Genomic DNA, 26,606 nt, shown 5'->3' with positions numbered 1-26,606 from the left:
TGTGATCAATACTTTAGATCTGTGATCACTACTCTAGATGTGTGATCACTACTCTAGATGTGTGATCCCTACTCTAGGTGTGTGATCAATACTTCAGATCTGTGATCAATACTCTAGATGTGTGATCACTACTCTAGATGTGTGATCAATACTCTAGATGTGTGATCCTTACTCTAACGTATTTTTTTGTACTTTTAAAGTAGTAATATGAAATTGGAGTTATGGCAATTAAAAAAAAATCTATATCCAGATACCATAAGTGTTTATTGTTTTAATAATGTAACTGATGTGTAATGGAGTAAGATTATTTCGTAAACGTGATTTTTGCCTCGTATAATATTTCCATGATGGTGTTTAGATATGGCTTTATAAGTGGCATATGTTATTTAGTACTAAACAGTGCATCCATATATACTGTTGGATGATATAGACACATGTACACAACTATCACACTAACACATATAATAGACTATTGTAGAGGGACAATAGCTACTAGTACCATCACTACATTAACGTCAGTTACCATGTTCACCATTGTTTAATACAAGTCTAACCATGTCAGTCATCAAGTAGCTATTATCTTACTATGTTATGGATAATACTACCACTACTGGTGACCATACTCAGCTCACAACCCAAGCTATCCCTTCCTCTGGTGATCCCTACCATTCTCCAATCACTATAGCAATACACCCACCCACCTCCATATCTTCATCATCACCATGACGATCAGAGGAGACGTGTCCTCCACCACTCCTACTTTCACTACTATAAGGACTAATGACAATGGTTGAGGAGTCTTTGATCTCCTCCCGACAGAATGGACAGTCTGCCCCTCCTGTCTCCTGCCAATTGAGTAGGCACTGCTGACACAGCAGGTGACCACAAGGTTCCAGTTTAGTGTCCTTGTCATTCTCAGCACAAATCTTACACAACTGGAATGTGCTACCCATCTCACAGTATATCTCATATTGTTCCTGTGTGACCTGTAGAAGAGTTGTACTGAGGTATACAGGGGTTATACAGAGTTATACTGAGGGTTTATGCAGAGTTATATTAGGGTATACTGAGTTATACAGCATTATACTGAGTGCATGTTTAGATGCAAAAAGTGACTTAATATACTAAAAATTATATTTTCTCATCACACCCTGAATTGTAACCATCTTCATATAAAATGGACACCCTATACTGGATTGGAAACTTCTAAGTGTCACCCTAGCACTTTGTGCCTCTTGTACTGACACAAGTACTGGGAGTTTTGCTTACTGGTGAGTAGTAGACGTACCACTATGAAATATAAGGTTTGGCCTACTCATAGTGGGTGTACTGGTGTGTATTAGCTAGAAGTTTGAAAAGCGTGAAAGGTTGACAAGAGAGGCAGGAATCGTGAACTGGAACAAAACACAAACCAGTACATGTAGTGTTAATAATAAGTATCAGCCTTAAACAAGGCTTGTTTACCCCACCATTTTCACAAACATGTGCAAATACTTTTTTTTTATGGATAGCACCTAAACCAGTACACCACTCAAGAAACAATCTACTAAACTAATCAATCAAGCTGTGTCCAGGCAGTAAAACAGAATCTTTGAACAAAAAAAAGTGGATAGTCACATAGTTTTTGTATGTGGCACTATTAAAGTGAATGTTCTATTAGAGTAGTCAAATACATTAAATTTGTTAATTTTCGTTTCACAACTAATTTCTTTTATCTTTAAAAACAAAAACACTTATGTAGACTGACATCTTCTGTGTCCTTCAAATAAAACTTCCTGCCAGCCACAAATACTCGACATAACATCTTTATAGACAAAAGGAAATTTTGGTAAAGTTTCAGCAAGAATATGTTATTTCTATACAACTAGCTTTATCCCTTTGACACCCGTAAGCCTATATTTAGGCTTTGACATATGCCTCTATACAAACTCAAATAACTTCTCAGGTATTAACAACAGAAAGATCCCACAGCCACCACGTTACTCATCATGAACTTCCCAATAAAATGGCACCAAGCATTGAAGGATTTGAGTAAAACGCCGTTCATCACACCACTTGGAAAAGAGCCTTCTTCATCAAATGTCTGCCATGGGTGTACACTGGTTCACTAATCAAGGCATATCTTCGCCATACTCAACGCTATGGCCTTAAACTAAGCACCATTAGAATCCTCATGCGCTACTGAATCGAGTAGTATACAATAGATCAAGTGATCTTTAAATGGACACTTGTAACAATTAAAACGCCGTCTAGTTCCGGTGAAGACGTGTCTACCGTCTATCGCTTCGTATCAAAAGTACTCTTTAGTGTTGTGTAAAACTGTTTACATGTTCTTGTAGTGCTTGAAATAAAGTTATATATCATGTATTAGAATATCCCGTTGTGCAGTAATAGAAGCCTGGTGCTCTGCCTACAGTACACACTTACGCATTATTTAATATTCAAAATTAATTCTGTCTTCGAAGGGATAATTATACTAGTTTAAGCATTGCCACTAGTGAAATAAGGAAAAATAGCCTGTGGGTGTTGTTGAGAGACTAATACAGCATGAGGTTGCTAATTCACACACTACAATACTTGGTATTGAGATGTGATGTTTGATGTCTGACAAGATAGTGCCTTGTTACCAAATAAGGAGAAATTTATTCTTGTCATTACACAATTTAGTGATGTGTGATATACATGAAAGAGCTTATCTGTATTTAACAGCCACCAATATGATATTATGATATGATACGCAATAATATAGAAGAGGCACAAAGGGTTCAGTCCTTGCACTGACACGAGGTGTTCCAGCCCATTGCATTGGAGGTCTTACCACGATAAAAACAATGGATTTGTTGTGACGACTACAGAACCTGGTTGAAGAGAGACACTTCATCCTGACCAGAGATTACCGTGTACATAGTCATATTGGAGTTATTAGGCAAATCAGAGAAAGAGACTGGACGAGAAGAGAACACAGCAAGATTTCCCCCTGGTGAAGGAGGCTGGATGTGGGACCAGAGGTTAATTGAGTTTCGTTGTATCACAGGAGCTGTTGGAGAGGAACACTAGAATTACAGGATTGATTCATGTAAATCACATGGTCGTAAGTAGACAGACTGTGCAGGGTAGGGCAGTCAGACTAGCATCAGAAAGAGGTTCTGTAGCTTCCAAGGGTGAAGTCTGCGGTGCCTGCTAGCAGTGGTGTGATTTGTGGTATCAAGTGAACTCTGTAGTATGGTAAGAAGCTATCAAGAGCTCAGTGATTAATTGTTATTACAATTGTGGTGAAGTGTGAGAATGATTGTGAACCGTGTGGATAACTTGGTGAGTGGCAAGGACTGGAAGCGTACCATCTGTGGTTACGTTGGAGATGCTGGAGTAACAGAGAAGAATGTGAAGAGTTTGAGAATAGTGATTGTGAAGTCTAACAGAAGTGTTACAACAATGACACATGCATGCATTATTGAACCAGAGGTCCAAGCTCCTGAAAGGGAGGAGTAATGCATAGAGGTGTGCTTGTGTATTAATGTGTGTTTGTACACATGTGTGTAATGTACTGAGGTTGCATTAATAAGAACAGTAGTAAAGAACCACGTGGAATGAAGGATCTAGTTATTGCACTGTAATGGGGTGCTGAATTAAAAATCCTTTGTCAGCCATTAACTCATCTACAGGTTCTATCAGTTGTAGGAGCAGCCCGCTAAGCTCACCGATGAGATATCAATCCTCCTATCAGTACTTTAACAGTATTTCTGTTTTTATAATTGGAAAATGTGCAAACAGTGATGAATAAAAATTCAGTGGCAACTATCATAATTCTATTCTTTGGGTATTGTTTTTTTGAAAACCGTAGGAATATATTTACTAACAACATTCTATGATGGGAATACCTATAAAGTTGTGGTAAAGCAAGTCACAGTAATGCGTGACACTGTTGATTGTGAGACACCAAATCGGTTGTAAGTCTGGAAATGTCAATAACAGCTTTTGAGATTGTCCACACGTTATTTCATCAAAATCATCTTTACAATCTTATCCTTTCCAAATCCTCATTACATCTGCATCCCCCTTCAGTTATCAAAGTTGCATAGTCTGGGATGCCTGTATAACTCAATATTGTTTTGGCGTTTGCCAAGCAAAACAGTTGCTTTCCAGTAGCTTGGTGCAGCTCATCTTCCAGTTCCCTAATCCTTAACTCCAATACATGGACTTTGAGCATGGAGTTCATTTGATTGTGAGTCCATGGTACAGTTACGTGTACTTCCTTATAGAGGGTTGCCATGATCTGATCATGAGCCTGTCTATTGTAATCAATCAGCCTGTATGTCAGTTAACAGGTACTTATTCTTGGTGTAAGCACAATAGTGACCATTACTAACATATCTCATAACTGCTCAACACTATCTGAACGTTTGAATTTGCTCAAGTTCTTAATGACGTCAATACAAAACTCTTCCAAATAATGCAGCCATATTGTTACGTGATATCACTAGTCCTTTACACTGTTATATAACAAGTCCAGCAAAGTGGTAAACAACCCAGCTAGCTATACTGTTGTAGTATAACACATTAATATTGAGTTTAACTAAATTTGTGTGCACAACCTGTAAAAATGTACAAAACCACAACTCATAGTTCTGTGATTGTACAATCAAAATATCAATAAGTGAGCATGATATTGGTATCATGATAGACTATTGTGATATTCTGGTATATTAATACAATTTCCTTCTTAATCCTCTAACATTATACAAAGAGTAAAAATCACAACCCTTACAAGAAGCCACAAATGAGCTATGGAAACCTTAGTTGTGACTAGTCAAAGATATTCAGTATACCCCTAGGATTGGAAATGTGTCACGTGATACCAATTGTTTTGTATCTCCTAAACCTTGCTACGAAGAACTAGAATTTTTTAAAAAAAAGTTAATTAAAAAAAATGAAGTAGGGATCTATGCAATAAAAAGTAATGAAACAAGAGGTGAAACAGCATAGCTCGGTGGGAAAGTCCCTACTTTTGGCACAGCTAGATCCCTACTTCATTTTTTAAATTAACAATTTTTTTAAAATACTAGTTTTGTAGTACAGCTAAACTTGTGACTGTTCTATTACATGCATGACTGTTGTATTAGAGTATCTCGAGTTAGACAAGGGGGTGTACAGCTGGCTAGACCAATAAGGTTTTCTGTTAAGTAAATAGCTAGATTGTGAAGAGGTATGGTCTCCATACTCTATCAATGTTATTCAACCTAGATATATATTTGATGGGTGTGGTCGCAAACCTATTGCGAACTAGTCGGGCGGAGCCCACTATTTTGCATGGCGCCACCAGACTAATCGTGAACCGCATCCCAAGTTGCAGATGTCTAGCTAGTATATCTCTTACAATAGCGCCAGGACTGAAGCGCTTCTGAAATCCAGCTCTGAAATAATTCTGTGGCATCTAAATATGCTGCTGAAAGAAAGTGTTGATACAAAAATTAACACTTTGATATGGTTTCATTGGATGAAGAAGACAAGCAGCCTGATTGGAGATAAAAGACAAGGCACAGAGGGCCTACACTCGCTGGAACCCCAAAAGGCATGTATCACAGGTGAGTTTGTTATTGTGGTGTAAAATGGTGGCTGTACGTTGCTTCGTTTAGGCTCTAGCCTTGCGACTATGGTCAGTCAGGCAGTGAAACTAAAATTTGAGTTTTGGCGAATTTTAAAAATTCTATATCCGGCCACCTGTAAGCGTTTTGTCATATATTATATATATTATATGAACTAGTATTTGTCATGTAAGATGTATCTAGGATGATTTTCAAAGGTGGAATTTTGGGCGGCACACAAAAGTTTCGGGGTGATCTCTACTTAAACAATACTACCATACTGTTTGATAAGTCTGTCAGGAAATACAGCGCCTTATCAAGGCATTCTGTATGCTTTTTCAAAAAATTTTTGCGAAGCAGAATACATGCTTGTGTTACTGTTTACTTGTAGTGCCTAGCAAAAACGAACAAGCCTTGTAGTAGATTCTTAACTTGTTTGATGTATATTACGTACCCAAATCATGCAAAATATTTCTTTACATAATGGGATACGATTTATGACCTAAAGTGACATCCAGTGTTGAGCATCAAAGGATTTGTGGTACCAATTACTCAACAACAACGACTACACAGGTTGAGTAATACTATCCACCATTCACCCAGTCTAAACATTCTTTCTCTTCTGTTGGAGAGTTACAACAGCTTTAATACTTGTGAGGAGTCACCGTGAGTTTCCAATCCCGCAGTGTACTTTAATGTGTATGCTGAAGTCAACTGTACGTATGACAACATAAGGGCTTTTTCTAGAATTTTCCCATAATCAATTTGGACATGTCCAGTTTGAATACTTGTACTTGAACCGGATACACCTCCAATCGTAACATCATTGCTTCAGTGCATGTGACCATTGATGAACAGGTTTCCATCCGGGATCACAGAACAAGCGTGGGTATTCAAACTGGACCAGACCCTTTTTTCTCCCTACCCAATGACAAAGAGGAAAAAGCAGTCTGGCCACTGGAGACTAATACTAAGCTAGTTATTCAACACAGATAAACATTGTGTGTAGGGCTGAAACGATCATGGTCTTTTAGTGTTCGAGTACTTTCTAGAGTTAAAGATCAAGTACTTACGAATACTAGTTGCATGTAGTCATACCCATTTGACATGTTTTGTACCAACCTTAAACAGTTTACAGCTTTTCAAGTAACAACAATGATACACACACTGTATTAAAGTACTGATGTTAGCGTCCCTGACATGGTGCGAGGTATGTGTTCTTCATCAGTTACACTGAGCTAACACAGCATGTTACTACTGTACGGAAGGAAACTTTGGAGGGGGAAAAATTTGGCGAATCAAGCAAAATATCACTGTTGGCGAAATAAAGTTAGCAAAGCGCACGCCCTTTTAAATTAATTAGATTACTAATTGCTGTGCCTGGCCCTGAAGCAAGAACTGGTGGAGTGCCACGCCTCTCAGCGGTCTGGCGTCTGGTCAGCTACCAACTAAAAGGTAATACTATGTAAACAGTAGATCTATACCCTTTGGAATAGTGAACATCGTACTTAGGACTCGCTACTTGTCACGCCTGTTTCGAGGTGAAGTTTGAGGATAGTACCACCATACTATGACGCGTGTACAGTAACTAGCTACCTAGTGAAGTAGTCGAGGCAGGCTTGGCTTCATGCCTGGCCCACTATCCCTTGGTCGAGTAGAAAATTGATTAGTTTGATGCTTGGTTTGCTGTTTTCTTCGCCACCAAAATATTTGGATGGGGAAAATTTGGCGAATTCATGGTCATTCGCCAAATTTTAATGGCGCCAAAGTTTCCCTCCATACGGTATTTGTACTGTATGATATGATAAGATATGATACTGTATTATATGATATGATACTGTATTCTATGATATGATATGATATGATAATGTATTACATGATATGATACTGTATGATACTGGCATGGTATGATAACATTACTTACCTGAAGGTGTTCTTCATGAGTTACACTGAGCAAGTGACGGAGATCAAGGTTGCTGGTTTGTCCATTAGGATAAAGGTAACTACGTGGGGAGAGGAGAAGATGATGTGACACTATGAACAGGAGGAGGGGGTGACAAATACACAGACAGTCACAAATGCATACAGGGGGTCACAGACACAAAGGGGTAAGAGCAAAAGTAGAGAGAGGTCACAAACACAAAGGTACTCACAATTTATCCCTAGCTCCGTCAATCAGTGCTTGACATAATGACTTGTTCTGAGGAATAGTCTGCAAAATAGTGGACTCTGCAGTGACGTAACCAATAGCCCACTGGCCCAGCCTTGTACAACTCAGTCTGAAGATGTAACTACAATGGTAAACAACAGTACAACTGGTCTGAAGATATAGCTACAATGGCAAACAACAGTACAACTGGTCTGAAGATATAGCTACAATGGTAAACAACAGTACAACTGGTCTGAAGATATAGCTACAATGGTAAACAACAGTACAACTGGTCTGAAGATATAGCTACAATGGTAAACAACAGTACAACTGGTCTGAAGATATAGCTACAATGGTAAACAACAGTACAACTGGTCTGAAGATATAGCTACAATGGTAAACAACAGTACAACTGGTCTGAAGATGTAACTACAATGGTAAACAACAGTACAACTGGTCTGAAGATATAGCTACAATGGTAAACAACAGTACAACTGGTCTGAAGATATAGCTACAATGGTAAACAACAGTACAACTGGTCTGAAGATATAGCTATAATGGTAAACAACAGTACAACTGGTCTGAAGATATAGCTACAATGGTAAACAACAGTACAACTGGTCTGAAGATGTAACTACAATGGTAAACAACAGTACAACTGGTCTGAAGATATAGCTATAATGGTAAACAACAGTACAACTGGTCTGAAGATATAGCTACAATGGTAAACAACAGTACAACTGGTCTGAAGATATAGCTACAATGGTAAACAACAGTACAACTGGTCTGAAGATAAAGCTACAATGGTAAACAACAGTACAACTGGTCTGAAGATATAGCTACAATGGTAAACAACAGTACAACTCAGTCTGAAGATATACAATAAGTCAACAAGTTATCCCACATGGATCAATAGGTCAACCTGAACTATATAATGCTAAAGGGTGAGGCCAAAACTAGCCGTGTAAGTAACTTTTCGGTAAGAAAACACACAAACCCTTTAAATACCTTTATGAAAGGATCCATAACTCAATGGTGGTTGCTCCTATCACTTAGCAAAAGTTCTGTACACTTAGCCATTAAATTTTATATCAGGCCATATAATATATGAAAATTCACAATTGAAACTAAACACAAGGCAAGAATGGAAACACGACTTGCTATTATATATTGCTTCATTAAGCTGCTGCTGTTGTTATAGTGTTCACCTTCTCCAAGTAGCCCAGTGAACAGCCAGTGAACAGACTTTCAATCAAATGTGTATTTTATGCTATAAAAAGTTACTCTACCTAATGTCACCATGTGTGCCTATACTGTGTAAACACGCATTCCTCAAAAGTCCTTTGTGGGTTTAAGGATTAAGAGAGGTGTCATTATACAGGCATCATACGGTATAGCGGCAACAAACAGTTTAAAGTAGTCTGGCAGAGAAGAGCGGCTTTGTCTGACTGTTTAGAGGTAATAACAATCAATCAGTCAAATGAAGGCTTTGCAAACACAGTATTACACTTTATGCTGAGGCCGCTATTTCAATTACACATGAACAACTTCCTAACGGGCTATATGGGCATAGATTAGCTATAAGCTACCAGAAATAATGAATTCCTTTGAAGAGAAAATGGACATGCCCCGTTCTTACAGGCGAACTAAAATGAAGGGCAGCCTTGAGGCTTTCTTTAACAAATCTAATTATCTAGCTGAATTAATAATAGCAATAGCATAAATATAAGATATACATGGTTGATTAATCACCTATTTAGTTACAATGAGATAGTATTAACTGCATGGGCGCCTGGTTTTTAGAAGTAGCACAACATCAACTTGCTTCTTCTAGAGACATTATACCATTCAGTGAACCGTAATTTGATCATCAGCCATCAAAATCCTACACATGCCTATGTTAACAGGCCATAATATGTCGATACATTATGAAACACAATATATCAATAGTTTGACTTCATTACGTCTTTGTATTCACTCAAATGATATATCATATCTCTAGTATAGAGAGGTTGACCATCATCAGGTATGGAGATTGTCATTGGTATGGAGATTGGTCCAATGGGATCATCTTTATTACCATAATTCAATACCAGTACCAGTGGGTGTTTTTTTTGGTTTTTGATTACATTTTTCAACACTTTAATAGGCACATTGGCTGTTACACTTTCTTCAAAACTTGTTTCACCTGTGAAACAGGACATGTTGTATATTCAAGTAGTCTGCAGTAAGATGGATGGTTTGGTGGAGAATGTACCAAGTAGGTATTTCTGAGGGATAAGTTTTCATACAAACACAACCCTGTACACTACCAACAAATAACAGCTGTTAAAAGCCATGACATTAGTTCTGGTGAGAAGATCATCAGATAAGCAAGGGATCATAATATACACAGACCTTGAGATATCCATACTACACAAGTCTACACCAGTTGTTTGTGATTGAAATGTTCCACATAACTTTAAGTCATTATTCAGTATGTGGTTAAATTACTATCAGTTTTCCTGGTACTACCACTAGACCATATCATATCCTCAGTGTGGAGATATGGTAAGTGATGTCACTACATGATAGTGTAATATCATGTACTGGGAACAAGTTATGAAGTGGCCATGAGGAAACAACATATTGACCACATATTACTGTAATAGTAGTAATTTCATTAGTATTGAAATGAATAGCAATTTATACCATTCAAATATTTGTGGCTGACTATTTTTTAAGCATGAAATCTTTTTGGGGCAATAAGGTAAAGTCTGGGAGCTATTTCACTATGATTACGTCACTTCAATCTCAAGCCTCTAGGTTGGCTTCACCTATCTGATCACAACTTACTACAGTGTTAACGAATATTCAAATAGCATGGTACTGAATCAAAACGCTGACAGAATAGTTGAATATCTGAATAATCCTTTGGCACTAATTATCAAAATGGGGGGAGGGGGGGGCTGTTACTGTAGTGTAATCCACACATTTTTGTGATGGCTACAGTGAACCTGTGTATTAAGGACACCTTGGGACTGACCAAGTGTCCTGATCATCAAGGTGATTGGTTTATGTACCAAGGGATACTTTGGGATGTGTCAATGTTGTAATAAGACCAGGTGCTAATTGGGAGCACCTGTAAAAGGCATAGCAACACAAGTTTGGTGGACAAATTGTGTGAAATGTTCAACTGGTATGAAAACAGTAAACAAAGCTGTGGGGTGAATTCCTTGAGATGTTGTTACACATGAATTACATGTGTACACCAGCCTCAATTGTCACCATATGTGTAGAAGAGTAGTGTATACACACCATCATGTACACCAACCATATCATACAATCACACACAGTACATGCTCTATACACAAGAGTAGATTTACAAAAACTAACTACAACTGATTTTTCTGTGTCACAAAAACATATTCAACTGTACACTACACACACAAACCTTCCAGGCTTGTTAAGGAACGGTGTCAGTTTAGCCTTTACTTCATCGTAGGTTAGGAAGGCTTGGTAAGCAGGGTGGGCCACTGCAAGAGCATTCCAGTTCTTTAGTAACGTCTGCCATGGCTGAAACAGTCTGGTAAAGATGTCAAACTCAAACACAGTAATGTAGTCATTGACAGTGAGGTCAATTGTACTCTTTAGTGCCATGGCTTCTAGGGGTGAGCTGATTGGGTGTACCCTGGTCAATGCTGATTTGAACTCTCTCCATGGTACTATCACCCTAGCAACAGCAACCATGTACGTCACCACACCCCCTAGCAACAGTTCGAGGATATACCACTATTTCCAGCACAGGAGGTTATCAAATAGAAATTAATTGCCCCCTTCCCTGTACTGAAATAGCAGCCAACAGTAGCTTACCTGCTGTTAAACTGGAACCTCCAGAAATCACTGGCTTCAACTTTAGTCAGCCGATAACTATCTCCACAGTATACTCCATTGGGAAATAATGCCTTTAGCTCAGCTAACATGTGACTGAATATTAAACTGTGTTTAGTAAGGTGTCGCCTATATGTCGTCGACTCGTCATAAATACGTTCCTTCGCGTCCTTGAACAGTCTAATAGTCTGTTTACACTTCTGTGTCAAGTTGTCCACAAATATTTTGAAATATGGCAATTCTGCTAGTATGTGTAAGTTTGCCTCGTCGTAGTGAGCGAATATCAGTCGAATATGTTGGAAAGTGTCCGGTAAAATATCGAGGATGAACGGCGGGCTGTTCTTTAAATTCATTCTCCTAGCCGTGCAGAAGGCGAGCACCTTTTCCATCAACTTCCACAGCCTGTCTGGGGTCTTCTTGTCAATAATGGCACGCTGGGCTGACGCGGCCGCCTGCGAGAAGAACGATAGCATCTTCGCCATTTTTGACCCTAATATACTCGCACGTGACGCTATCCAGTAAACCCACAAGTGAAATTTCTAGATGGCGGCGCGGGAAGAAGACGAAGAAGCTGCGAGCACGTTTAGGATATTAGTCAGTAAGTTGTATGTTCAGTCTTGTGACCCAACGATGTGGTCACAGCTATGGTAACCCCAAAAATCAATGTACAAGTCATTATGTAGAGGCCGGTTGTGTGGCCCTCTGGTACTTGTTATAGATCCTGGCTCCCTGCTGTACTAGCCATCTTAAATGGTCTCTCCATGCAAGGAGTCATTTTCTTCTACTGCATGATATTTTGCACAATAGAGTTTCTGTTCCATTTTTAAGGTATTTTCAATTTTCTTTAATTTCTACTGTCACTAAATTGCATTCACTGACCCTATCAATTTCACCCTTGACTATTAATTCTTATCGATACTCTTTCTTTGTCAACACTCCCTTACTGTGGAACAATTCACATTTTACAGTTGACTAATCAGACTGCGTTTAGGTCTGCTCTTTGTTGCTTTCTTTTAGTAACTTTGAACTGTTCTGTTTTGTATTTTGCAGTTACTTGTGTTGTTTACATTGTTGTCTTTATGTGTGTGTGGAGCACATTTGCAGGCTATATTATGTGTACCCACATCTTGACAAAATTGATAATCTAATCTTGTGCTTGTGGTACCTTGGGGAGGGGTTGTTACCAGGTGACATGTAATGAGCCCCACCCCACAGCTACAGATAATCACCTTGGTTACCTGGAGAAAGATGTGTTGAGGAGAAACGATTCACTGCAAGCATTTGAAGAAGTGTTGTCCATTGCAAAGGAACAGAAGGTTAGCCCATGATATTACAACATTGTCTACAAAATGGTGGCTCATTACAGGTGGACATGATACTACAAGGTGGTGACTTGTTCCATGAAAACAAGCCTTCCAGGCATGTCTTACATCGTACAATGGAGTTGCTACGACGATACTGTATGGGAGATGAGCCAATCAGATTTGAAATCCTAAGTGACCAAGCTGTGAACTTTGGCAGTAACAGGTAACTGGTCTTTATTATACAGATGGCACTATCACTGCTGTAGGACGGAATGTGAGATTAGGGACAAAATAGAAAAACCTCCATAAGGCATCAAATTAGTTTCTTGCACCGTTTTCCAAATCATTTTTGCTCCATTGGTGGCAACTCTTAAGTAAGCAGGTGATCATGTGAGCCATGTACCCGCCCACCTTTGGTGTGCACTGCTTTAGTATAATTGTAACATGCAAAGCAAAATGTCATGATTTATGTGGGACTTAAAATCTTCAGTGTAGAGGAATGGTCTGGGACAAGCTGTTTGTGGTACATATGTTAGTATGTTAGTGTGGGTGTACCCTAACTTCTTGATTATCAGAACAGTTGTACATCACCTCTCTAATAAGGGCACCTGTCTAACATGGACACTTTAACATGGTCCACAAACAGCAGATTTAATACAGACATTACTAAGTGTTTTTCTTGCAGTTTTCCCGTGGTGAATTATGAAGATCCAAATTACAATGTTTCCATTCCAATGTTTCTGATCCATGGTAACCATGACGATCCAGCAGGGGTAGGTGTGATCCATACCCAGTTACCATGGTAACCATACACAGTGCCTTGTTTAGGAGGGCAACTTGTGTGCGCTCAATTTGCTGAGTGTGGCAAACTTAGTGAACTATTTTGGCAAGCCAGATGACATTGAAGACATTTCAATATCTCCAATATTAATGAAGAAAGGTTCAACCAAGATTGCATTGTATGGATTAGGTAGTATCAGGGATGAGAGACTTCATCGATTGTTCATGAGGTCAAAGGTCAAATACCTGCAGCCCAAGGAACAAGCTGATGACTGGTTCAACCTGTTTATGTTGCACCAAAACAGGTATTGCTTTCATGTAGCCATGCTCCAATATGTGTACTGTTCAGTTTGTAGTCGCACCCACTATTAAGCTACCACCAGTGGGTATAATACCTCATATGCACTGTTATTCATCTACAAAATCACCTTGGTAGTAGCCCTGTAATGCTATATGGTGATGTGACAGGTTTAATTGTAAAACATTATAATCATTTAACTATCTCAGTGTTCTTAAGAGATGTAATCGACTATCACCAACCTGTCAATAAGAATTACTAGGACCTAACTAGAGCAATTTACCCTAGATATGTGATCAGGATACTTTAGTGCACAGGAAATCACTAGAAACATGAGCTGTTGTGTAATTCAGCAACTTTTGAGTTGATCATGTCGACAGTTTGGCGGTTCTGTTACATCAAAGATTACTGAGTATATCATAAAACACTATATGCATCCTATAATTGATGATCAGAGTTATTGAATTTAGCCAATCATATCACAACATGTTGTTATTATGTTCACATGGTTGCCATGTGATATTACCTTATATGGAATAGACAGCTGATGTGCTAGTGGGGTAACTTGTGGTTAATAAGTTGTTGTCATAGCTCATTATGCTTGCTTGAGACCTGTTACCATATAAGGCCACTCCACTGTAATATTAATAATTCTCTATTATTAACTCTTGATATTGTGGTATTTCCTTTTTTGGTGTACACTCCATACACACACTACACAGTCAGGAGCTTATTGAGTCGCAGGACTCCAGAGACTCAATACAGTTAGTTATTATTCTTAAAAAGACACCCATGATCATGAATTGAGGTTAATATAGGGTAGGTCCCGAATCAACAGTACTAGTAGTTTATACACCTCTTAACTAAGGACACCTCTTTATAAAGGACACCTGTCTAGGTTCCAAATCAACAGTACTAGTAGTTTATACACCTCTTAACTAAGGACACCTCTTTATAAAGGACACCTGTCTAGGTCCCAAATCAACAGTACTAGTAGTTTATACACCTCTTAACTAAGGACACCTCTTTATAAAGGACACTTGTCTAGGACCCAAAATCAACAGTACTAGTAGTTTATACACCTCTTAACTAAGGACACCTCTTTATAAAGGACACTGTCTAAGTCCCAAATCAACAGTACTAGTAGTTTATACACCTCTTAACTAAGGACACCTCTTTATAAAGGACACTGTCTAAGTCCCAAATCAACAGTACTAGTAGTTTATACACCTCTTAACTAAGGACACCTCTTTATAAAGGACACTGTCTAAGTCCCAAATCAACAGTACTAGTAGTTTATACACCTCGAGCTCTTAACTAAAGACACCTCTTTATAAAGGACACCTGTCTAGGTTCCAAATCAACAGTACTAGTAGTTTATACACCTCTTAACTAAGGACACCTCTTTATAAAGGACACCTGTCTAGGTTCCAAATCAACAGTACTAGTAGTTTATACACCTCTTAACTAAGGACACCTCTTTATAAAGGACACTTGTCTAGGACCCAAAATCAACAGTACTAGTAGGAATACACCTCTTTATAAAGAACACCTGTCTAGGTCCCAAATCAACAGTACTAGTAGTTTATACACCTCTTAACTCAGGACACCTCTTTATTAAGGACACTTGTCTAGGTCCCAAATCAACAGTACTACAAGTTTAACTGCAAGGTTAACTAGCAGGACGAGCTTGCCTGGATTGTCACACTAGTCATACAGGTTTTGACCCAACCCCCCTAGCACATTCCAATAATTTAGGCATGTATTTCAAAGAGGTCTATCAGGGGGGTCCAGTTTTACATTCCAGCACATTTGAAGTAAACAGTTAGTGAGTCATTGTTATCTTTCCCTCCCACTCAATCTCTTCTTCCATTAGCTACAAAATAGTTAATGTTACATGGGCGGTGCTCTTTTGTCTCAGAGGAAGGGGGGTGGGTTATCCCCAAAATGCAGAGGAAAACTAACTGATCGAGTTATTTCAGGAAGCACTCGAGCCTGAAACAATAAGAGGACAGACATGCTTGCTAATATCCAGGAAGACAATTTCCCAAGGGTAATGTCCTGCAGGCTCGGTGTCAGTTCAATCTATTTACAGAGCACCAATATCAGGCCCATAATCCCATCCTTTATAATGCATACCTTACACGGATACATATTCCAGGATCCGTGTTTGACTCATTGGTCCGGCATCTAGTTAATAGTAGTTTATACATCTCTTAACTAACCCTGGGCAACACACGTTTTATATTACCCCCAGGGCAGTACATGGAGCACACACAGTTACACACGTTCATACTACCCCCAGGGCAGTACGTGGAACACACACAGTTACACATGTTTGTACTACCCCCTGAGTTACACACGTTCATACTACCCCCAGGGCAGTACATGGAACACACAGTTACACGCGTTCATACTACCCCCTGTGCAACACACAGTTGTATACCTTTTATATTACCCCCAGGGCAGTACATGGAACACACACAGTTACACACGTTCATACTACCCCCAGAGCAGTACGTGGAACACACACAGTTACACACGTTCATACTACCCCCTGGGAAACACACTGTTACACACGTTCATACTACCCCCTGTGCAACACACAGTTGCATACCTTTTATATTACCCCCAGGGTAGTACATGGAGCACACAATTACATCCCGGAGAACTTCCTGCCATCATTTCTGGATCTGGTGATCTGGGGACATGAACATGAGTGTCTCATAGACCCAACGGAGCGACGTCATTCAGGAGATGACTCTAGAGTGTTCATCATGCAGCCTGGGTCGTCCGTAGCAACCTCGTTATGTGAGGGGGAGATGAAGCAGAAGTGAGTGGATCACATGATCTGTTACATAACAGTGGATCACATGATCTGTTACGTAACAGTGGATCACATGATCTGTTGCATAACAGTGGATCACATGATCTGCTACATAACAGCAAGAGTTCATTATATACTGAGGAGAGTATCCTACTCTCATATACCCTGTAGAAGGGCGTATCGTGAAGTTATGACGTAGCACTTCTGAGTTCACCCGTTTTTCTTTGTATAATTAATGATGTCATTAGTTGAACATGGTATCAATTGAATGCGTACCTAACAACGTTGCTAGCAACCAAATTAACTCCAGCTCTAAGTGTTTCTCACCGAACTACAATCATTCCTTCATGGGTTCGTAGACATTTCTTGCTAGGCCATTCGCGAATATGGCTATCCTGAGCATCGCGAGTGCAAAGTGGTACTAACGATTCTTACACTTTTACTGCTGCCTGTACATCACGAACCACAACATCTTGTCGTTACGTCATAACTTCACGATATGCCAGGGGTATATGAGAGTAGGATACTCTCCTCAGTATATATATTATGATCTCTTGACCCATAAAGTCTTGATCTATTATAAAAGGTTGTGTTTATAAAAGTTAGCAATTAGAGGTATTTGATGATCTCTTCTATGAACTTCTTGATCATGTGATTCACTGCAAAAGTCCCTTTGATTGCTTGATCCTACGGTGACTATTGTTGTAATGTAACTAATTTACATATTGTAAACTATTGCTGAGCCATTGTACTTGGGTGTTAAGTTTCTGATACAACCTCAACACTGTAGCACAGTATGGCATATTTATTGTACTTTACAAATTGAGAGCTGAAGTAACAGGAGCAGAAATCCTTACTGTATGGGCTTGACTGGTAGTTGATTGGTATATTTTGATGTGGGCTGCCACATGATGAAGTCCTTAACTGTACATGTCCTAATATTAAGTGGTGTAGTTGAACTGTTTATCCAGAAATGACAGTCAGCCATTTGCCATATGGCTGACCCAAATCCATTTTGATCAGATCAATTTACTGTACATTTTTCAATAATTTTCTAAGCTCATTACTGTGTTCATTGAAATGTATTGGTTACCTATCACTAGACATGTTGCTATGGTTACCTATCACATCACTAGACATGTTGCCATATTGTCAGTTAAAGAGACGGACTTTAGAGTTGAGAAGATCCCTCTGAAGAGTGTCCGTCCTTACATCTTCTCGACAATAGACCTTGCTGATAGCAACATCCAACCAGAGCTAGAAGATGAGGTGATGTCACATGTTAGCGATGAGGTGGGCAGTCTTGGTGTGGTTGTTATGGTGATGAAGGTGTGGTCACAGGTCAGAAAACTTATTGCTAGGGTACCCATCGATTTCCCTGAGGCTAATGGCAAATTACCACTAATAAGATTACGAGTAAGTTTACTGGATTGGACCATATTGTGTTTCTAGTCAGTAATGTTGAGGCGATACCTCAAGACTCTATAATAACTCATTAATGGAATAACAAGGGATTGGATAACTGACCTGCTAAAATATCAGGCTCTTATTTTAGTGTTAGATCTCAGCTCACCGTACATTTTAGAGATCTCAATTTTTACAAGTATAGAGGCTGACCCTTCTCTGAAATAAAGCAGTGGGCTCCTAGACCCTCTGTTACTATACTTGAGGAGGCTACAGTTGTCTTAGTATAATAATGTTTTAACTTGGCCTATCTGTATGACACACCAGACTGGTCAGCTTATCAGTACTACAAGCCATTATTTGAATGTAGTTGTTTTTGTTATTGCTAACGGTTGCTATGAGAGTTCTGCCTCAGGGTGCAATAGGGACATAACCCTCGACAGACAGACAATGTCTGATGCGTCCAAGGGACCAGCCCAAAAGAATACATTACAATTATAATACATCTATTTGCTATAAAAGTTGTCAATCAAGAGTTGAGTTAATTATTGCTTGCAGCTTGGATTTGAACAACGGTAGAGTGTTACTTTCAATCAAGTTACTAGGTATATAGATGATCCAATCTTGTACTGTTCTTGAGAAAAGCTATATTTGTAATAATCACAAGTGGTATAAGGGTTAAATTTAGAGGGTGGTACTGACGGGTAGATTGTTGGGTTCTGGTGAAGTAAGATAACTGTACTGCTGTAGGATGGTAAATAGATTTGTAGAGCATGTGTAGTTTTGATATGTATCTACAAGTGGTTAAAGTGGGCCATTGGCATAGAAGTAACAGAGCTTGATCAGTTATAATTCAACATTGTTCTTCAGCTCTTCTCTGTACCTTTTCTAATTCATTAATATCTTTAAGTAGATGTGGATCCCACACTGTATTCTAGAATAGGACGAACAAATTAGTATACTCTTGTAAACATGATGTTGTTGTTGTGAAGCCAGTATTCAATGTGGTATACGTGTATCTATGCAGCACATATAGAGCTGTTGTTATTATAAACAAGTTGTTGTTTGGTTTCCATTAGAACCTAACATCACAACATTGTAATGTATTAAACATCATGTTAGTAGCTGTATTGAGGTAGTGTTTACAGTATAAATGTTTGAGTGAGCAAGTGTATTTTTTTCTTTTTGGAATAAGTTTCTATCTGAGTGCATGACTGAAGTAAAAGTGAACACAAACACAATCCATGTTAGCCGATAGTGTTAGCCGATAGTGTTAGCCGATAGTATTTGTCATTTTATGTCATAATTTCATACGTTTCTGAGGCCACATGGAAGGTACAATTGTAACTGCTTTGACAAGGGATGGCTAATGATGTGGAGTATACTCAAATCGTTGGTTGTTAGAGACTAAGTGCTCTAGATTAAGAAATACAATACCTCCATAATAGAAGGATAAATATTTTGGTCTCTCTCTCTACATTTTTCTGCTCCAGGTGTAAAGTATACCGTATCTATCTGAAAGAAGCTTTGTAATTCTGTACAGAGAGCTCTAGTAGTGTACATGCATTATAAAGAAATTTTTTTAATGTAAATAAAAATAAAAAACGTGCTACTGAAAAGGTAGCATAAAACGAAAAAAAATTCCTTGCAGCCCCTGGAGAGGATCGAACTCTCGACCCCTGGTTTACAAGACCAGTGCTCTAACCACTGAGCTACAGAGGCTACTTGACTGTCGATGTGTTTTTACTGTTATAAAAAGATTGTGTTCTCTTAGGTCAACTACGCTGGTGGTTACACGCCATTTAGCGTGCTGAGATTTGGACAACGATTTGTTAACGAAGTAGCCAACCCTACCACCTTACTGAACTTCTTCAAAAGGCGTGCAGCTCAGTCGTTAGGTAAGCACAGCTAAACTTGATGTGTAGCGTTTATTGCACTTTCAGCGGACACAAGGCGTACTGCAGGTGAGGAGGAGGCGCCCTCAGATCGTCGCTTAGAAGCGAGCACGAAAGATGTTTCCGACATTTTGATAGAACAGCTGCAGAAGGACAAGGTACAGGTGTGCACTGCGCGCCATTATTACCCGCCGTCACCAGCCCGAGGTGTTATCTGAAGATTGTCTAGCCAAAGCTCTCGATCATTTTGTGGAGAAAGAAGAAACAGACGCCATTACCGAGTGAGTGACTCTGGTGTTCTGTAAATTATGCACCTATCATTGTTATGCCCCTGTGCCTCACCTGCACATGCCCCCCCACCCACCTCGGGTGACAAATGCTACCATTTAAGATTAGGTACTGGCAAGAGTTAATAATAAGAGAGGAGAGTGTCTAACGCTGTATAGGCCTGTAATAGATGATTGCGCAGAAGTTAAACGGCTTTCTTTCCGTGTAACGTACAGGCTTCTAGTATTTGTTCGCTTCCTTACCGCAATTAGTTTAGCTGCACCGTGATGAATCCTCGAGAATATTCGAAGACTGAACTAAAGACTGAGCTGTACAGGAAACAGTGCTCCTTCAATTGAAGAATGCTCAAAGGTAGGGTAACATGGCGACGCAGTGAAAATTCGAAGCGATACTCCGCCTTTAGTTCAGTGTTTATTGGTTTCTCCCCCAGAGTTATCTTCTAGGTTAACAGCCACACTTCTTTACGCAACAGAGCGATGCTCTTCGTGGTGAACTTGAACATCGAGTTGAACGCACGCCCTTGTGTCTGGGATAGCCTTTGTGGTTAAATGCGAAAATAGACTAGCCAGTCTGTCGTTACGCGGAAAAGAAGCCGTTTAACTTCTGCACAATCATCTGTTACAGGACTATATGGCGTTAGACACTCTCCTCTCTATATTATTAACTCTTGGTACTGGGCAGTCAGCTCAGCTGGTTTGCCCAGGGGGTGAAAACCCCAAATGGTACAATCAAATACATACATACATACATGCAATTTGATAATTAATTATAGTAGTGAAGGTTAAGTACGTAAATAAATCCATCCAAGTTTCTTGATTCTATTATATTAATTGGCAACTCATTCCAGTCTTTTAACAGTTCTAGGATAATAACTATATTTATAGGTGTTGAGGGTTGCTTGTGGCAGAATGAAATGATTGGGGTGATGTTGCCTGGTACAAAATTGAGTTCTTTGATAATGTGAGGGGATGGAGATCGGTAGTGTATTATTATTTTATAGAATAGTGTTAATCTTGATGACTGACGGCGTTGTTGTAATGTAGGTATACTAAGAGGACAATAATGACGTAACACTATTTCTGGAGTAATCTGATAAAATCCATCGAGCAGCTCTTCTTTGCACCTTTTCTAACTTATAAATGTCAGTGTTATAATACGGATCCCAAACTGGGGCGGCATATTCCATAATTGGTCGAACCAATGTTAAATACGCTGTTCTTTTAGTATCAGATGGGCAGTTGTTTATGTTTCGTTTAATAAAATTTAGCACTTTGGTTGCTCTGTTACTTACTGTTTGTATATGTGATGACCATGACATAGTGTTATCAATCGCTACACCTTAGTATGTATGGCACTTCTTTATATTGACATTATGACCTGATATGGTATACGTATATTGTATGGGGTTCAGGGAACGAGTACACCTCAGCACAGCACATTTCTCAACATTTATTTTCATTTGCCATTTGTGAGTCCATTCACATATTTTATGTAAGTCTTCCTGTAACTGCTTTAAATCTTGCGGTGTTGTAACAGTCTTGTAAATAACACAGTCATCAGCAAACAATTGAACTGAAGATGTAATGTTTTCATTTATGTCATTAATATATACAAGAAACATAAGGGGGCCTAGTACCCTGTGGTACCCCAGACTTAACAGTTGTTGTGCTAGATGATTCTCCATCAACAATTACCCTTTGATATCGTTTGGTTAGCCAGGAAGAGATCCATTGAAGAAGAGGCCCTCGTATACCATAGAAACCATAGGGCAAGTTACGAAGTGAATTTTTATTAGTAAGGATGTCAAATGACATTTTGCTACATTATTATGTAGTCTTTGTAATAAACACACATACAGCACCCCAGCAAAGTTGATTGCACAAAGGAAATATAAAAATGGGAGAGCATTTTTCATAATGAATAATCTATATCTCTAGTATCCCAATATATATGGTCTGTGTGATGTGTTATATGGCTGCTAGTTGTGTAAGGAAATTAGGTGAACAAGTTGGTTGTCGTGGTTACCGCCTGGTCTTAAACAGTTTCAATGTCAACTCCTCCATTAACTCCTGCTATGCAGCTGTAGTGGGTCATTAGTGATGGTGAATGATTAAGTTATTCATGTTTAAATCTGTGAATGTGTTTCATAGAATTAAAAAAAACCTGCTGATTCCCATTTAACATTTTTATAATATCCTTAATTGTATTTATACAGTAGTCTTCCACTGTAGCAACTGAGACAAGGCATATAACAACTAGCACACATCAGTAGCTGTCCAAATTTAGTAGTCAATGAGCTTCACTCTAGAGCACTATAGTCTCATTCCCAGCCGGGCTAGCTAGCGCTAATTTGCAAACACCATCTGGTGACAATGCTTGAGTTTCTTGGGCTCAGAAGTGCAATCCAGCCAAACTATTGGCTGGCCGATCAGAATCAATTGCAAGGAGCTACATAATCATTTAAAAACAGTGAAAACCATTCAAAAATGGCTAGGAATAAAGTAAAAAACTTTTAGTAGATGCGATCTCTTCATTTATCGTATTAGTAGAGGATAGCGTTGGTGAAACGTCAAGTCACGATTCATAAGGTGAGACAAGTTGACAACAAACGTCCTGAACAACCTAGGCGAATAACTTCTAATAAATGGCTTTAAATGGTCTGCTTTTTTGGTCTGCTTCCAATATATTCATGCAATTGTGCAACTTGTCAATCTGATTGGCCAGCCAATATTTTGGCTGGATTATGCTTCTAAACCCAAGAAACTCAAGCATTGTCACCAGGCGGTTAGCACAAGCCCAGTTGGGGCATGAGCTGGAACACAATCCTGGTATAACTAACCTTCCTTCCATCACCAAATATGTTTTTCAAATAAAGTTGATGTATAAATACTAATTTTCACTTTGTATGTAACTCTAATAAATTTGGGCAGCTACTCATGTGTGAAAGTTGACTTGCTATATCTTCAGAAAAGCGCAACAATGGCTGAGTTATGGGCTTGATTTTTTCACTGTTTGATGTCGCTTCAGCCCAACAGGTGCCTTTTGGACAAAAAGTTTTGGCATACCACAGTACATACAATACACACATCATGTTGTCCTCCTTTGTGTCCCGTTTCTATTTACTGATAGCTCAGTAGCACGTGTTGGCTTTCCTATGTTTGTAATGGGATCATCTGTATTTTTCATCATGAATGGGTTGATTGTATTGTTCTTAGTCTGAAGTGGCCACTTGATATTTCAGTAAATGATTGTTGGGATGGTTGTTCAGATGAATTATACAAACACAGTATATATATATAGGTAAGTTTGGAATTTGATTAGGGATCGTAGTAAAACAATGAAAGTCACCTACCAGGCTACCTGCACCTGAAGAAAGTACTGTGTACACCTCACCCCTATAGTGTGCACGTGTCACTCCCTCCCCCTTAGTACTGTGTGTTCACGCCTATGGTATATACATGTCACCCCCTCCCCCTTAGTACTGTGCTCACGTCTATGGTATGTAAATGTCACCTCCCTCCCCCTTAGTACTGTGTGCTCACACCTATGGTATGTACATGTCACCCCTCCTCCTAGTGTGGTCAAGTACTGTGTACAGAGGACACAACACTTGTTACAACAAAGAGCTAACAGTGTGGACATGATGGATCATGTGATCACAAGACATCGTGATGATCTGAAGAGACAACAGGAAGCTGCTTGGTCATCAAGATTATCATCTGGTAACCAACGACAACAGCAATCAGAGGTGGAGGTGTCATTGTTGTCTAGTGACGATGATGAGGGTCTTCCCCCAGCCCCACCTCCCAGTAGACGTGGAAGGTAGGTGTGGCAAAATCACACGATCCCTTGTTATTTTGTCAAATAGGGGAAGAGGAAGGGGCACCAAGAGAACGTTAGAATCTGTACGTTTTGATTGTTTATATATCATGTTACCATAGTTTCTGTGTGTTGCTAGGCAACAGGGGAAAGCTCATCAAAAAAGAAAAGGTTAGTGGGTGTGTATATTGCTACTATAGTAACACTGGTGTAACTAACAGATCGGAGGCTTCGTCAAGTAGAAAGGTAACTAAGGGGTGTGTCCAGTAGGATATAATCTTGTTATTACAGGAGTCATCAAGGGGACGAGGTGGGAGAAGCCGTAAAACATGACTAATTAATTGATTATTGTAACACATTAATCATTATTTTGCGGTGGTATTAAATCAGATAATAATTCTAACAAATCAGATTGTGTCATTTCTAGTATCCGATCAGCAAGATCATCACTAGCATCATGTGATTCTTCTGCTGAAATTGTGGTTCCCATGGCAGCAGTGTTAACACTAATAAGAACAAGGAGACATCCCATACACACACAGTTGATCACATACTAACAAAATATGCATGTCAAATGTGTTTCAAATAACACCTGAGGCTAGTGAGATTTGCTACTTATAGCATCATAAGTGGAAATGTTTCAAGTTGTATTGGAATGTGTGACAAATTAATCTGCAACTTTTGTAGGATCTGTTTATAGCTATTAAACTGCAGACACTTCACCTATAAGTACAATACAACAGGTTGATAACCCAATGGACCATATGATAGGGTCAGACAGTACATTAGGCCTCTTGTCTGTTTCTATCACAATAACAGAGTGAGAACATAGAGTGTACTAAAAAATAAACACATCAAAGGAGTAACTACTACCATATAGCCTAGATATTTTGAGGAAGAAATTTTTTGCAGTTTCAGGGGTTGCCAACAAAATTTTATCGTTGAAATAGTTAGACCTCCATTATACCATAAGGAAACCTGGTGATATGGAGATTTGTTACAAATTCGGCAAAGTTTAACCTGACAATTACTTGCAACACCTGAGATTAGCATCTGTATAGCTAAAGATTGAGATTGGCGTTTTAGCTGGCTATTCACCAAACCTGCCAAATTTCTGCGCTATACGGTAGTCTAATAGGAGTGTTTGTGAATCTGTGAAAAATTTTAATATGGTAACATTGTGCAACCCATAGATAATATACATATTTACTATACTATCTATGCTCCACCTCAAAAGATTTGCCTGCCAAAATATTTAGGCTATAATGGTACAATACAAGATAATCATTTAAAGGGACAATGTGCTGTTTACAACATCCGACTATTTTGGGGCCCAACAAAATCATGTGATGTTTGTACTTTACCACCTGCAACATGAACTTGACAAGATACATAATGCAATCAGCTGGTCTTGGACAAGTGTTGAGTGGCTTCCATACATCAAAACATAATACAGCATGTAAACAGCGCATTAACCTCCTACATAACTGTAATCTACTGATCACTACTCAATAAGGACTCTGTACCTCTGGGACCACCTGGTTGTGTACACATGGAAACAGTTTGGTGGCAATTTGTCTTCGGCCTTGGTTGGGGACCCTAGCGTCTTACACCATACTATAACATTTTTGACCCCCTAAAGGTCCTGGGGGTCCCTACTCACCTGTGTAGAGCAGCATTAATACTATCAGCCAGTTGCTGTGGTAACTGAGTATCATTGATAACACTTTCTAATATCTCTGGGTCCAGTGATATACCGTCCACTGATAGGCTACTCTGTTCTGACTGTTGTTGGTTACCATGGTGACTGGGTCCTGGTAGGTCCAGCTGTTGTACTGGATCACATGATCTCATTGGAGGTGTGACAGGGTGTTTACGAGGTGTCCTAGTAAACAAGAGGTAACAACACTTGATCACATGATCAAAGTGACACACCCACACTTCCTTGGTGATGCACATGGTCGCTTAGCAACAGGAGGGTGTGATCCAGCTGACACCTCTTGATCATGTGATCTCTTTTGTTCAAAACTGTTAATACGTGTTGTGATAGCAATATTTGATGTGACTGGTGGTTCCATGATTATCCAGTTCTTCTTCCGAGCTGTTGTCATGGTAACAATACCACACAGGTTACCATGACAACTACTTACTCCTCTTCACAGGAGGTACAATAATTTGCCGTACAACTGCAGGATGGCCCATGTGATCCTGGTGTCTTGTTATAATAGCCTCCAGGCTATCTCCAGGGGGAGTGGCCTGTTATAACATCATCATCATCACATTGTTACTATTACCGCACAGTAAAAAATTTTGGCGGTAAAAAACTTTGACGAATTTGGCGAATAGCGTTCAATTCGCCAAAGTTTTTTTCGCCAATTATTTTACGAGCA

The 26,606-nt window shown here is 39.2% G+C and overlaps 3 protein-coding genes and 1 non-coding gene across 6 annotated transcripts in view; 1 reads left to right on the top strand and 3 right to left on the bottom strand.

Annotated features, from left to right (window-relative positions):
- The window catches only part of LOC136241241 (E3 ubiquitin-protein ligase CBL-B-B-like), a 15,421-nt gene extending 3,290 nt beyond the window's left edge, over positions 1-12,131 (bottom strand). Inside the window, exons 1-5 of the mRNA XM_066032435.1 lie at positions 11,584-12,131; positions 11,165-11,443; positions 7,736-7,873; positions 7,507-7,585; positions 702-986 (exon numbers count right to left, since the gene is read on the bottom strand). Of these exons, the coding sequence (XP_065888507.1) occupies positions 702-986; positions 7,507-7,585; positions 7,736-7,873; positions 11,165-11,443; positions 11,584-12,083 (1,281 nt within the window). The 5' untranslated portion in view covers positions 12,084-12,131. The remainder of the gene's footprint in view (positions 1-701; positions 987-7,506; positions 7,586-7,735; positions 7,874-11,164; positions 11,444-11,583) is intronic.
- Positions 12,083-24,626, top strand: LOC136241279 (double-strand break repair protein MRE11-like). Its single transcript, XM_066032475.1, has 16 exons — positions 12,083-12,199; positions 12,817-12,917; positions 12,968-13,128; positions 13,591-13,678; positions 13,734-13,990; positions 16,619-16,816; positions 17,947-18,103; positions 18,152-18,226; positions 19,989-20,112; positions 20,158-20,267; positions 20,311-20,390; positions 23,974-24,219; positions 24,266-24,302; positions 24,356-24,387; positions 24,438-24,462; positions 24,508-24,626. The coding sequence occupies exons 1-16, from the start codon at positions 12,145-12,147 to the stop codon at positions 24,547-24,549; spliced, it is 1,788 nt and encodes a 595-aa protein (XP_065888547.1). The 5' UTR covers positions 12,083-12,144; the 3' UTR covers positions 24,550-24,626.
- On the bottom strand, positions 19,864-19,936 carry Trnat-ugu (transfer RNA threonine (anticodon UGU)). Its single transcript has one exon. It is a non-coding gene; the product is annotated as a tRNA-Thr (tRNA).
- LOC136241290 (uncharacterized) overlaps positions 24,562-26,606 on the bottom strand; it is a 9,542-nt gene continuing 7,497 nt past the window's right edge. For all 3 annotated transcript variants that reach the window (XM_066032493.1, XM_066032500.1, XM_066032490.1), the window contains 4 exons: positions 26,367-26,472; positions 26,152-26,317; positions 25,880-26,101; positions 24,562-24,722 (listed from right to left, as the gene is read on the bottom strand). In XM_066032493.1, the coding sequence (XP_065888565.1) occupies positions 24,575-24,722; positions 25,880-26,101; positions 26,152-26,317; positions 26,367-26,472 (642 nt within the window). In that variant the 3' untranslated portion in view covers positions 24,562-24,574. The remainder of the gene's footprint in view (positions 24,723-25,879; positions 26,102-26,151; positions 26,318-26,366; positions 26,473-26,606) is intronic.

The sequence above is a fragment of the Dysidea avara genome, chromosome 1 (genome assembly GCF_963678975.1).
Source record: "Dysidea avara chromosome 1, odDysAvar1.4, whole genome shotgun sequence".
Lineage (NCBI taxonomy): Eukaryota > Metazoa > Porifera > Demospongiae > Dictyoceratida > Dysideidae > Dysidea > Dysidea avara.
This window is presented reverse-complemented; position numbering and strand designations above follow the sequence as displayed.

Bases quoted from the DNA above. Each gene is read 5' to 3' on its own strand.
- LOC136241279 (XM_066032475.1), top strand. From the start codon at position 12,145: ATGGCGGCGCGGGAAGAAGACGAAGAAGCTGCGAGCACGTTTAGGATA. The intron at 13,129-13,590 runs GTAACTGGTCTT...TTTTTCTTGCAG, and splicing joins GTGAACTTTGGCAGTAACAG to TTTTCCCGTGGTGAATTATG. The intron at 20,268-20,310 runs GTACAGGTGTGC...CGCCGTCACCAG, and splicing joins AACAGCTGCAGAAGGACAAG to CCCGAGGTGTTATCTGAAGA.